The 14,076-nt window shown below is 38.5% G+C and overlaps 1 protein-coding gene across 1 annotated transcript in view; it reads right to left on the bottom strand.

The window, feature by feature from the left end:
- Nucleotides 1–392: 392 nt before the first annotated feature.
- Nucleotides 393–14,076, bottom strand: part of GYS2 (glycogen synthase 2) — a gene marked incomplete at both ends in the record, with an annotated part of 42,721 nt that continues 29,037 nt past the window's right edge. Inside the window, 9 exons of the mRNA XM_080634299.1 lie at nt 393–614; nt 1,693–1,773; nt 2,941–3,104; nt 4,556–4,651; nt 6,458–6,584; nt 7,642–7,755; nt 8,401–8,479; nt 9,132–9,191; nt 13,052–13,158. Coding sequence (XP_080490425.1) covers nt 393–614; nt 1,693–1,773; nt 2,941–3,104; nt 4,556–4,651; nt 6,458–6,584; nt 7,642–7,755; nt 8,401–8,479; nt 9,132–9,191; nt 13,052–13,158 — 1,050 coding nt within the window. The remainder of the gene's footprint in view (nt 615–1,692; nt 1,774–2,940; nt 3,105–4,555; nt 4,652–6,457; nt 6,585–7,641; nt 7,756–8,400; nt 8,480–9,131; nt 9,192–13,051; nt 13,159–14,076) is intronic.

The following is a 14,076-nucleotide window of genomic DNA, read 5'->3' as shown; positions in this document are numbered from 1 at the left end:
CATATTAGTTTAGGAAGGGAAAGGGGAAACATAAATGAAGCAGAAATTAATTTGGGACACCCATAATGGAGCTATCAGCAGAGACTATAATTAATATAGATGATTATATAGACAAAGTTATGACCTGCAGTTTGTATAAGCTCCTGAGGGGACTGTCACATTCTCTAGGTTTATTAGGCTTGAGAAATCTCTTCTATCTCAAAGGGGCACAGAAGGATTGTCATTTAAACTACTTTTAAGGTGCAATAATATTAGGATTTACAACAGTGTAGCTCAAATAACATTTAAGACTCCCCTGATTATATCATACTGTCCTTAACAGAAAGCTTAGGAACCTACAGGAAGAACTGTTGAATGGATGAAGAGACCTTGCCAGGGTGAGAGCAACAAATTCAGTTCCTGTATTCTCCATGCTGCTTCTTTTTCCCTTGTGGCAATGCTCCAAGGGTAAAGGGAGACTTGATGTTTTGCCTATCCCTTTCAGCCTCCTCATCCTCATCATATCTTTCATCCTCATCTTCATCTTCACCTTCGCTATGGTGAGGGCTGGAATGCTGAGAGGCAGAAGGTGACGGTGGCACTGATGAAGGCCTAGGATACCTGAAACCTTCCGTCTGGCAGAGAGAAACATGTTTTAGGTATTATCACAGTGTTCCTCAATTAGTTGTAGACAGCAATTTAAGAAAATTAGCACTTCAAAGAAAACCAGTGGTGGGATGTAAGTTAGATCTGCTCTGCACTCTAAAATTAAACTCCCTTGACCCTACATCCCCTCAGTCCTTCTCTGCTTGTATGGCAGTGATCTTTAGCCTGTGGAATAAATAACATACTGCCCTTCTAGCACTCCTTTTTGCAAATTATGACAACCTTTACTGATCCTGAAAACTGTCAACACAGGATGAAATCCTTTGGTACCCCATAGTCAGAATATGCTTATCGAAATTCAGAATTCCATCAAGTTTTAAAACTGTTTTCAAGTTATAATGCCAATATCTGCAAAACCAGAGCCAAGAAAGGGTTGGTTTGAGCTTCCTTTGTCTTTCTTGTTAAAAAACAAATGTGTTGCTCTACAGAGGCGCTGGGGATTTGGTGTCAAATAATATTGTTCTTATATTGGATCTGAGCAGCCTCCCTTCTCACTTTGGTGATAATATGCACTATGAGAGAACACTTTGAAAGTATGCCTTTAAACTGACCCCTTGCAGTTCCAACCACAGCTTCCTCCTCACAGACTATGCTTAGATGCTTTCTTTGCCTCACTTTCCCTAAAGCGTCCTTTCCCAGCTCCTCTCCTGCTTGATTTGTGCAGAACTTCTCCATGACATTTATCAGAAGCAAAATTAAAAGCTGCCACTCTTTAATAAAAATTTCAAAGGCCAGTTTCTCAGCTGGTGTAAAGTGACATAGTGCCAACCAGTCACTCTAAATGACCCAAAGAACTGTTCCTGTGTTGCACCTGGTATTCCTAGTGTTTGCATCTGATGCCATTATAACTCCTGACTAGAGGCTGGGTCTGTAACTTGTTGAGCTTTTAACTATTAATTCCTACTTCCCTTCAGTTAAAACAAATCTTGCTAACTCTCTTCTCTCTTTCTGTCACACACACACACGTACACACACACTGTCACACTCCTTTCTCTTTGTAAGAGGAGCTAAAATGCAGATGAACTCATCTCTAAAAGCAGGTTTTACCTTTGGTGGAGCACATGGTTCCATCTCAAATTTATCTGGGAATGTTCTGCTGAGGGCCAAGTGTCTGGCATGCATATAATACTGCAACATGAAAGAGAAGCCTTTACAAGTCAAGGAAGTCTTGGGCAAATGTAAACAGGTAAAATAGGAGCTTAATATTAGTATCTTCTGAAAGATAATGCTGAACAAAGGCTATACATGTTTTCAGCTAAGCAGAATCCAACTGATATTGCTGCTTGTAATAAGTACATTGCTGTGAAGTAGTGAAACATTCACATTAGATTCACACTGAAGTAGAGTCTGGAACAGAAGCTGAATAAGGTTTCTGTAAGACCAATGCATTAAGATAGAAACCAGCATTTTGTCTCAGTTAGTGTAGTTTTTATCGAGGTATTCTTTGTCTCTCAGGATAGAACTGGCTCTTTTTTAACCAGGAACATTTATATCTTTAAGTGTGCACATGTATATATACACGACCTTTGGACTCATCCTTGCATAGGAAGCATGTGTAACAGTTACAGAGAGTAATATTTATGAAGCCTTGTATTTAAGACTTTGGCAAAAATAGTCATGGATCCACTATATTCACAAGTATGTGTCACATGCATGATAAAAATAGCTTGCTATATCAGGGTCTTATGCTGTGTTGAGAACCATATAAACAGAAAGATTCTCACACAGATATCAGAGCAGGACAAGATTCAAAATAGTTAAAAACTGATGCATGTGCATCTGCTTCTCTGCTCCTGTGGAATTCAGAATACCGTTTTGCTACTGTTTTAGTAGGTGGTACTGCAGTGTTTTCTATGTCAAATCAAACCCATTATTTAGCCTTCAAGGCACAGAGGTCATTTAGAAGTGTTGAGGAGCGCAAGGCCCAGCAGCAAGAACAGGTAGGATGTTTGGAAGAATACAGATGACTTTGGAGCACAAACCCTTCTTAATGTAGGGTTGCCAGTGACACAACTAGTTTTGTCAGTCACAAGCTTTTTACATTGCCTTTAGCACCAAAAGACCTCAACCAGCATGACTGGCTTCTGCTCTAACTTACTCCGTTAAGTCATGTCTCTCCTTATCACTGGAGAATGAAAACATTACACTGTAAAGGCAGGCTTTGCCTTTAGCACCTTTGAGAGATGCTTTTCAGAGCAGGGATGTCTCCTTGCATTGTAGCATAATTGCTAAGGACTGCTAGTTAGACCTATGTGCCTGGAATGTGTAGTACTTCTATTACACAGTTTCACACACCCTGCCTAGGTATCTCCAGTCCAACAGATCTGAGAGCCTCTCGGTTCGGTTTCTTTGAATGATTCTCTGGCGACGGGACTGCTGACAAAACCCGTACAGGAACTGAGTCAACTGGTTGCATGATTCATCAGGTGAGCGGAACCTCCTGTCAACTATGTAGATGCCTGAAGGACACAAAAAAGGTGAAGTCAAGTGGAACTGAAAATGGGATATGACCTCTTACATTTCCATTCTACCTTCTGTCACATAGTCTTACAAACATTACATGTGTTATATAGTCTTTTTAATTTTAGAAGGCAGCTATAACTGGAATATTTGTTGCTATTCTAATGGAATGGAAAGCTGCAGAGAAATATGTATTTTTTATTTTAACTTTCTTTACCTTTCAGGTTGAAATTCAGCAAATCATTCAAAACTCAGAGACTTTATTGTTGTTAAGTATGTCCAAAAGCATTCAAGAGTTTCTAGATAAAATACTGACTGCTTAAAAAAATAATCTAGTGCTTTCCTAGTTTGCAGTAGAATTTATGAGTGAGGATGACCAGAATCAGCCTGTAGTGGAGAGGCTGTGTTTTCTGTAGAAATATCAGTGTTTCCACAGAGACTGCTAACTCACATGTATTAGTCAGTGTACAATTCTAGCAGAGATGCCGAGGTAAACTTTGCCTCTATACTTTGTTGAGATCAATACCTTATTCTTGCCACCTTCCTCACACCAGGGTGTTAGGAAGAAGAGGGTACTAGACCTCAGCTATCTTCATGGATGAGACAAAAGCACAAGTACCTTAACTGAAGTGCTCAGTGTCCCCAAGGAATGTACAGTAAATTATGTCAACACTCACATCTATGTTTTGGCAGAGAAGAGCAAGTCTGAAGGCTCTTAAAGATATGCCTACCCGGACAGGCATAGCTATATTTTGCAACAGGTTCTACCCCTTCCCCTAAGGCCAGGGCATAACTGGAACGAGTGTGGAGCTGTCATTGCCTAATTGTGCACAGAAGACACAGAAGGCCCTAGTTTCAACACATTTTCAATACTGTCCTGACACAACAGGAGCTGGCTGCCCTCCTCCCCACCACACTCCAATCACAAACCATTTCTAAACTTTCATGAACAGATTCTTATTTGTAAGTAAGTGGGTTCCTTTTCTTTTCACAGGTTTACTTTTTAGTGTAAATGATAATTTATTCTTTGTTTGATGGGGGTGAGTTTCACTGGCCTTTAAAGTCCCAGCACATCCTTCTTGGACTATTCAAACAGAAGCAGATTTTCACTGCTTCTGTTGAAGGGCTGACAGCGTCACAGTGTAACCTGAGTCATTAAAGGGAAGTGCTGGGAAACTAGTAGGAGGAGGAGGAATACTGAGTTTGGAAGGATAAAGCAGACAAAAGGTTAAAGGGATAAAAAAAAGACAGAACCAGAAAGGGTTTGGATAAGTATGAAAGCTTGAATGGCATGTTCAACATAATGAGATATTCAGAGCTCTGAATATATTACCCAATGAACTCCATTGCACCAGTGAAAGCATGAAATTGAGGAGTAACAGCATCACTGCTGTGCTTTTTACGTTCCCAACTCAGTGTCAGTACTTCGATGTACTGTTAAAAATTTTACCATAAGCCGCTGGATCAGCAACATGTTCCTGCATGAAACAGCCAAATCCAGAAAGGTTTGTGGTTACGCTGGGAATGCCCATCACAGTACATTCAGCTGCCAAAGAAACAAACAGAAAACATTTCAGGACAATATGCTTTGAATGGTTTCACCTTGAGAGAAAAAAGAAAAACAGGCAGACAGAAGGTCCCATAACACTACAGCTGCCCTGAAAATTTCAAGTGAAAACTATTATGCTTTGCTGTGGGTTTGGAGAGAAAGAAAGAAGAAAGAAGAAGTAATTATAAGAAGAAAACTTCACACTGTTTTTGTGAACATATTTTTGTGTTTCCCAGAAGCCGAACTGAAAATTTTCTGGGAGTCCACTGCTGAAACTGAGAACCCCAATATATGGTCTGGACTGTTAGCTTGGATTTTAAATTGAAGCCTGATGTACGATTATGATCATCAGTTGTTTGCAACTACTTAAAAAACTGAATCTCTTAAGTGCAGGATCATGTTAAACTTTGTATTTTGATATTCATTGTTTGTAAACAGATCCCTATAGCAAGAAAAAAACCCCAACAAACACTATCATTAACTCAGGACTGTATTCAAAGTACTTGTGGAGCTAGTTTTATAAAGTTAGAAAATGTATGCATCTATTATAGTTATTTCTATCATCACTGTCTGTAAAGGTAACTGTTCACTCAGAGTTTTGCTGGTGAGCTTAAACTGAACCTAAGACAGTAGATCAATACCCTAGTCATTGAAATGCTAAAAGCCATCTACATGGCCTTCAGTCATATGATAATTAAACTGATGTCTATAAAAGAGAGCTAGAAATATACCTTTAAAAAGTCACTTTTTGTTTCTGAAGGATTTAAATGAGTATCAACTAAGGGAATTGCTTTTGCATTAGTAAAGAAAAGAGAAAATACACTTTTAACTAGTGTAAATCACAGCTTTCCTGAAAACTGCCAAGTACAAGTCTAACTTTTCTGTCCAGTTTTACTTTAATGTTCTCTTCAAAATCATCTCAGGCTGTCACACTTTATACCTCAGCTGAAGTTAGAACAGGAAGAGGAATTACCAGAATGCAAGACAGTTATCTTATTTGGAATTGAATAGCCACTTATTTGGAGAGAAATAGCTATGGAGAATGACTAAATTTGCAATATTTCTGTTCTGAGTCATTGGCTTACAGAAAATGCTTTTCAGAGGGACACCTCAATTTTCAGATGTCTATCAAGACTGTAGAATGCATGTTGGAGGACATAAAAACCCTAGGCACCTAGGCTTTGATCTTCATAGGTATTCAAGTTCATAGTTTTGCACTGATTTCATCAAGTGGTAAGTGCCTTTTGTAAATCTGAGCCAAATTATTTAAGTCAGAAACTATATTTTCTCTGTATCCTTAGGAATTTCCATTTAATTCTGTGAAATTCTTTGCCACTATGTGCATTTGTGGTGAATATCTTCGATAAGGCATTACATAATTCTACCAAACTTAATTGTTATCTTGAATTAAATCCACTGAACTACATCAACTAGTAGCATCAGATTTCGTCTTACTTTTTTCAATATGCATATTGCTCTAAATCTTCTAAAATTCTTGAATCAAGTTAAGGATTAAGTTTTAAAATGATTTTTTAGTTCTAAAGCCACATAAAATCAAGAGATTACATGTGAGTATGGGAAAGGGTCCAACGCAGGGACAAATGTGAGTAGTTGTCAGTCAGTAGATGTCATTTTATACCACCTGGCCCCCAAATTTTGCCAGAAGTAAGACCTTTGCACTGCAGAGGAAACAGAGCCAAAAGAGTTTTTTCAGGATTCCAGAAGAAACTGTCTGCAAGCTATTCTGCATCAACAGAATGAGTATTTATCTTCCAGTACTAGTTAAGGGTATAGATTGCCTACCTGGAGTGTAACCCCAGGGTTCATAGTATGATGGAAATACACCAAGATGGCAGCCTCTAACAAATTCCTCATAGTCCAAGGGCAGCAATGGGCTTGTCGAAGAAAGGAACTCTGGATGTACGATCACCTGCATATTCAAAACTTACATTAGAGTTGAAAGAAAACCGTCATCAGTACATTTTAATTATTGATCAGCTTAAGCAATTTCTTCTGATCTTTTCCTAAGGGTCTGGACAATACCTCCTTTGTCCATCTTCCCATACTAAAATGTATCCTGCCTGCATGCAGTCTTGTCTTAGAAATAGTATGGATAATGAACCCTTTTTCTGGGCAGGTATTCAGCTTTATGCTTGTTGATCAAGGAAGACCATGTGCATTGAGGGTTATACCTAAGGCCGTGGCATTTAGCAATATTAAATTGGTTCTCTTGTTCTGTAGTACCAAGGTACAGAGTAACGGCATGTCTTGTTCCAGAGGAGGCCTCAGGAGGATACAGCACTTCTGAGCTTCACAGCATCCAGCTGAAATACAGCAATCTTTACAGTACTCCATGAATCTCTTAAAATTTGGGACAACAGAAAAAAAAAATCCCACCTTGGCAGACTTGTGAAAGTAGGTTTTGATTATTTCTCTGGTCTGGCATGGCAGACATGGAAGTGAGGAAAGGATTTATTTGCACACATTTAGCTTCAAGTTTAAGTAAACATGAGCACAGCCTGAACAGGTATTTCTTCTCAGGATCAAACCCCTGTTTACCTTCTACAGCAAATGCTGGGCATCAGGGTGCTGTTCTTAAAAGATGAACCAATACTCCAGAAATATCTGTGCTCAAATGATGGACCTCCAGTTTTAAGCAGATGCATCTAATAGAGTTTTATATCTGGCTGCAAATGACCTGTCACTCCGGATTTAAGGACTAGTAGTTCCTCATTCACTTAAGGAAGTAGCAATAAAACAATTCCCTAACATCAGATTTCTAACTTGAAATTAACTTGGATAAACAGAAACTAAGGATATCTGTGAACTGACTAGCTGTTACTCCTAGAAAGGGAGGAAGAGAGAACTACTTTATCTGTATAATATGGCGTCTCAAGAATTTGACTGCACTCCCATGCTAATGATCCAGACTGAGACTATTTAAAGAAATTCCATTTTATATCTAAAATTAAAAAGACAGAATGTACCTTTACTCTGTCTGAACGATTATTGAAAAGGCCAATGCGCCGAATGGTATTAAGGATTGGATCATTGCCATCATCAATCATGTTGTGGGTGGTCACTGGAGGCAGACAGTGTCGCTAAAGAGAGAAAAGGCAAACCATAAGTCAGACAAAACTGTTGTCAGAGTCCTGTTACTGTTTTCTAAGGTGAAAGACAGTGGGAGATTTTGTCATCAATGTGAATAGGTATTTACTTCAACTTTAAGGGAAGAAAGGAAAGTTATGAACATATAAAATTGTCTTCTATATAAATAAGGCCACAAATGAGACCATAAAACCTGCCAAGGACTTGTTTTATTTACCTCACAATAAACATATTTGTACTAACTTTTAGAAAAGCTGACCATTTAATTTTAAAGGTTTTTAGTCAATGTGTTATGCCTCCTTAAGAGACTGATCTTACATATTTTCTAAAAATGGAAGAATCCATGCGTCTGAAATAATGTAAAGTTCACACTTGGTGCAGAAGAAAATAACTAGGAATTTTGGTGTCCTGCATGTGACTGAAGGAAAATATCTATGGATTCCCCAAAAGAATTGGTTTGGGTCATACTCTCATTAAAAACAGTCACAGCTAATCTTTAAATGTTACTAATGAGAAGTACATTTGCGGAAAAAACTCTTTTCAGTGAATGCATATCACTATATGCCATACACAATACTTGCACATAGTCATATTAATCATTTATACTAGATGTTTGTGTAAATAGTACATTTTCTGACCTGAGTTGAAAAGATGGCTCTTTTCATAATGGTTATATCATCTCGGTCAAGAATCTTGTTCAAGTCTGGAATTTCTCCTCTGCAGAGGCAACACAGAACCTATTTACCAATTGACTTATTATCAGTTGTATAAAGAAAACGAAGAAATGGCAAACAAGGTCTGATCTGAACTCTACTGATGTCAACATGAATCCTTCCTTTGTTTTCATGGCCCTTCTATATTCCCTACATTTCATTCTACCATACACTTGCTGACCTTCCAGTTAGCTTCCAAAAAAGCTAAAGAATTCCTTTTTTCTACTTTTCAGACACACCTCATTTTTTGCTGAAACTCCAGTAATCTCATCTGTGTTTTGGGTCATTCATTTACAAGTGTCTTTTGAAAGGATATGACTAAGCCACTAATATATATTACTTTGTCTTTGGGGCTTTTTTAAGCTGAGTTAGGCAATTTTAGGCAGTGAGTAAGCTCACTGTGTTACTTAGACATCACCCATATCTGTTGAGACTCTTTTCACAATGGGATGCTAGCACCTTTGAATTTTTCCTCTGTGACATGAGTATTGAACAAGTAACCCGTATATGGAAAAAAGGGTGCCATATTCTTCTCCTATGCCCTTCCTATAGGTGTCCAAAGTTCTTACACGAAGAGTAGAAGCACAGAAACACCACAGGTAAGCCAACTGAATATGTGGCTGTGCAAGGCAGAGCAAAGCAACCTATACACTTACTTTAGCAGGGCATTGTAGAGTTTCTTTCCAAACTTTTCTTTCACAGATTGTGCAGTGTCCCTAGGAAAATAAATAAATAGATGTATAAAACAGAAGAATCCATGACAAAGGCAGAAGAAAGGAGATTCCTGCTGTTGGAGATTAAATTGTGCTTTCACATATACAGATGGAACCAAGAATACAGAAGCAGATAGAGGTCTGGTTCTCAAAGCTCTTTTATCCAGCCAGCAGTCACACTGATCGGTTTCAACAGAACTGTGCATTTGATCTGCATCCAAAGATGAATGCACTGAGAAAGCCAGGAGCAGATCCCATTAGTAATTACTTCTAATATTTTGCTCTGATCAGTAGACCACACTTTCATCTCAGCTGTGAAAAGATAGCATAGATATGACTCTACATATAGAAAGATGATCACTAACATTGGACACTAATGAAGACTGAGAGGTCTCCAATTTAATTTGATCTAGTAGAAAGATGTAAGATAAAAGAGTTAAATAAATATGCATTTTAAAGCAAGCTTTTCCCTTCATATTCTGCCTTATTTCCTAACTCAAAGAATTTTGAAACCAGGTGTTTGACTAAAAGGTAGTTTGCCATAAATTAGTTTGCAAACCAAAATACTTCCTGGAATGCTCAGGCCATGTTTTAAGCTAATAATAAAACCTGTGCCAGACAAATGTTATATTTTATCTAAGAAAGAACTCCAGTGAACAAATGTTCTAAATGCAGACTCATTTGTATTACCTTGACCCTCGTGGAAATAACTTGAAAATATGACTGGAAGTGCTGTCAAAATAGTAAATGCACTCTCCATTTGAGTAATACACTCAGTTCATGGAACTTTTCTTGCCTTTCTGATTTCTACGAATTATACCTTGGGCTAAGACAAAATTGTCAAGTGAAATCCTAAACTCTACCAAGTCAAGAATCCACATACCTGTTTTCAGTTTTTCTCTCCCAAATCACATAGACACAACAGTGGATGACTTAATTTTGGATGAGTTGTAAAGCAGCTAAATGTCAAACAAAACTGATTCAAATCTGAGAAAGCTATTCCTTCATGACTATATTGTCATAAACTCATGCCATGCACAATGTTCAAAACTTAAGCCAGCTAGGACAGACCGCTTTTTCAGAAGTGGAAGAAATGAAGGATTTTATATCCCAAATCAGCCAGTATCTATTCCTTTATAAGTGCCAACCTCATCTTGTATTTAATTTCTGTGTCATCCTTAAAATAATCTATTATTATTATGCAATACTGCTATCACATGGTTTTATCCAGGAGCTCCAGATTGTGACCATGATAATGCTGCATATGATGATAGAGAGGGTCTTTTACTTTTACAGGGCACAGTGGGAATAATAGCTGGAAGCAGCATTTTTTGCATTATTCCAAAACATTAGGTTTACCTTTACTGTTATTATTGTGCTTGCATTACTGAGTACTACAAAAATAATTACATAGTAGAGATACAACAGGGGAAAAGCTTTTGCATATTTAAACTAATTTAAATTTCCCTAATATCCATATATTATTTATTGAATATGTTATATATGAATACCTGTTATATTATATAACATTGCATACTTTATATCAAAGACAAAGCAGAGGCCAAAAACGTGTTGCAAGCATGGCTGTTTCCCACTGCACTCCCAATGCTTTTTCACAGTTCTTGCATTGTCAGAGTTCTCATTAAAAACTCTGGCTATGTTACCCCACACTTCAGCCATCTACAATTTAAGCTAGTTGCACAGATCCTCCACACATTTGCTGAGAGCGACATCCCATTTCAGAGAACGATTCCCTTCAATCATTTTAGACGCTTAGAAAAATCATTTGGACTGAACCATCGCTCTCCACTCCACTCTCCAGTGAATGCACCTTGGACACATAAGTTTTAGGAAGTCAGAGTTGGACATTTAATTCCAACCTCTGCATTTGTGGTATCTGTTTCCAGAGTGGTAACCAGGTAAAAAGTTCCCTGTAAGTCCCAAGAAGTTGCCGTGTGATGATTTTAGAGATAATCTAGAGACTAAATAGATTTCTGCTATCTGCCTTCTTTTCCAGGTATGGCAAAAGCTAAAAGATTCCAATGATCCTTGTTAAACTATTTTTGTCACTGGTTTTGTGCAGGTTTACTATCCATTAATCGAAGATTTCAACTTGATTACTGATATCCAGGAATTGAGCCAGAAATCATCTGCTGGAGGCAGTTAATGAGATAACAAGGAAAGTAGTATCCTTTTTTCACGGTGCCTTTCATCTACAGATTTTTGAGTCATTTAGATCTCTATCATTTTATAAATATAAAACTGGCATCAGAAAGAGGTTGAACAGTGAGACACAAGCATAAAAGCAGAAGTTATGTCTTGTGGGTTTTAGTACCTCAGTTTTAAGACCAACCTCCTTACCTCTGCAAGCAGAGTTTAACTGCTCTAGCCAACTAATAAGATGAATATTTCAATTTCCCTGCTTAGATAATTAATCTGTAAATATGTTGAGTGAGATGGCGTTTTTTCACCTTATTTTTTTTTTTAAACAGAAGTCATCCTTGACAACCCACCACTTATTTTCTTTAGGAATTTGAACCTTCAGTTTTGCCATGTCTCCCAGCTCAGAAGTACCTCACAACACATATTTTTGCCTAGTAGGATCAAACAGCAGTTAAAGTGAGGTTAAGTCTGCCCCTGCTTTGCTTTTTGTTTGGGAAGTTGTAAAATGAAACCTGTTAAACTGAGAAGGGCTGTAGCAAACAATTTTCCCTTTGTAACTGTAAGTTTCACTGCTTTGGTGTACACATTGCTTATTGTAGGTTATGCAGAAAATTATAGAGTTGTTATCAACTGTTATTCTGCTGGATTAGACAGTACAATTTCTATATTTCTAAATAAAAGAGGACACGTTTTCCCACTGGTGGCAGAGAAGCTCACTCTGATGAATTAGCAGGCAGTCCTTATTTTGTGGGAGCTCAATGGCATGTCCAAAGGGAGTACCAGAAACAGTCAGAAGACATAAAGACCAGTGCATTTTTCTAATACCTTTGATTTTCCTGCCCCTCTACTCTGCTCTCGTGAGACCTCACTTGGAGTATTGTGGGCAGTTCTGGTGTCCTCAACATAAAAAGGACGTGGAACTGTTGGAACAAGTCCAGAGGAGGCCACGAGGATGATCAGGGGACTGGAGCACCTCCCGTATGAAGACAGGCTGAGAAAGTTGGGGCTGTTCAGCCTGGAGAAGAGAAGGCTGCATGGAGACCTCATAGCAGCCTTCCAGTATTTGAAGGGGGGCTACAAGGATGCTGGGGAGAGACTATTCATCAGGGACTGTAGTGACAGGACAAGGGGTAACGGGTTAAAGCTTAAACAGGGGAAGTTTAGATTTGATATAAGGAAGAAATTCTTTACTGTGAGGGTGGTGAGGCACTGGAATGGGTTGCCCAGGGAGGTTGTGAATGCTCCATCCTTGGCGGTGTTCAAGGCCAGGTTGGACGGAGCCTTGGGTGACATGGTTTAGTGTGAGGTGTCCCTGCCCATGGCAGCGGGGTTGGAACTAGACAATCTTAAGGTCCTTTCCAACCCTAACTATTCTATGATTCTATGATTTTGTTACTGCAAAACAAGTACTATTTGCTAACTTGTTACAAAGAATGGCAAGGGCAGTTTACTAAAAATAACCTGGACAAAAACAAAGAAATCATAGAATAATAGAATCATAGAATGGTTAGGGTTGCAAAGGACCTTAAGATCATCTAGTTCTAATTACCATTCCCATCTCCTTCATCCCCACAAATACATTCTAGTTGCCCACAATCCTCAATTTCAGCAGAACAAAAAGAAAGAGCATTATTCTTCATTAAAATTTTGCATGTCTCCTCAATTCACTGTTTGAGGCCATCAGTGAGAACAGCAATTACCAGAGTTGCTTCCGGACTGCTTGTCCTTTCAGGGTTTCCACATTGAAATTGTTTGTCTTGGCTGGCATGATGAAGAACACAACAACTGTAACATCAGTCTTATGAACCTACATGGACACAAGATGGAGAGGAAAAAGAAAAATCTCACTAATAGGTATCGCCAACTTTAAGAATTAGTCACAGGAAAAGCCAATGCTCTTTGTTTGGTTGTCCAGGAAGGCTCTGACCTTATACCTCTCCCTTTAGCTATGAAGTTTTTGTCAAGTCAGAGATATAGTTGAGAATAGATACAGGTAGACAGATGTCACCCAGTTTCAATTTGGACAACAGAGAACTTCCTGACTTCTAATGGTTTAGAGGCCATGGCTTAGGATATGAACATAGACTGCAAAAAGTAAGAAACATACACACATATTCTCACCTGGCATGAAATAAGTTGGCTTAAAGAAATGAACAGTTCTGTGAGGTGTGCCCAGGCATGGGGCAAGGGATTCCCTACAGCAGCAAGCAGAACTACTTTCTATAGCAATAGTTCCCCAGAAGTATGGGCAGAAAGAGGAATGATAGCAACCACCATCTACCTGAACTCGCGGCAAAGAGCCTGCCAGACACACTGAGTTTCCTTTGACTTTCCATCAGCCTGGCTTGTAATTGACATCATATAAATCATTAGATAAAAGAAGGGACTGCTGCTACACACAAACCATTGCTCAAGCAATTCTTTCCACCCTAACACATAAGACCTTCCACATTGTCAGCATTCATAGTTAATAGTTATGTAAATGCTATTAACAGGTAGCTGATTTTGCACAGCAGTGCCAAACAACAGAAGTCAGTTGTTTGGCAAAGTTGCGGAAGAAACACTTAAGTTATGCGAGGTGACCTGTTGTGTGCGTGAATTGTGTGAGTAGATTAAGAGTGAATGGGTTAAGCACTTCAAGAAAGTCCACAGGGTCTAAAGGTGTGTTAATAGAAAGTGGTGGTAGAACAAGTATACTTAGAGCTTGGAAAATTAATATTTCTTT

The sequence above is a fragment of the Psittacula echo genome (genome assembly GCF_963264785.1).
Source record: "Psittacula echo genome assembly, chromosome: 1".
Lineage (NCBI taxonomy): Eukaryota > Metazoa > Chordata > Aves > Psittaciformes > Psittacidae > Psittacula > Psittacula echo.
The sequence above is the reverse complement of the archived record's forward strand: the minus strand, read 5'-3'. Positions and strand labels throughout refer to the sequence as shown.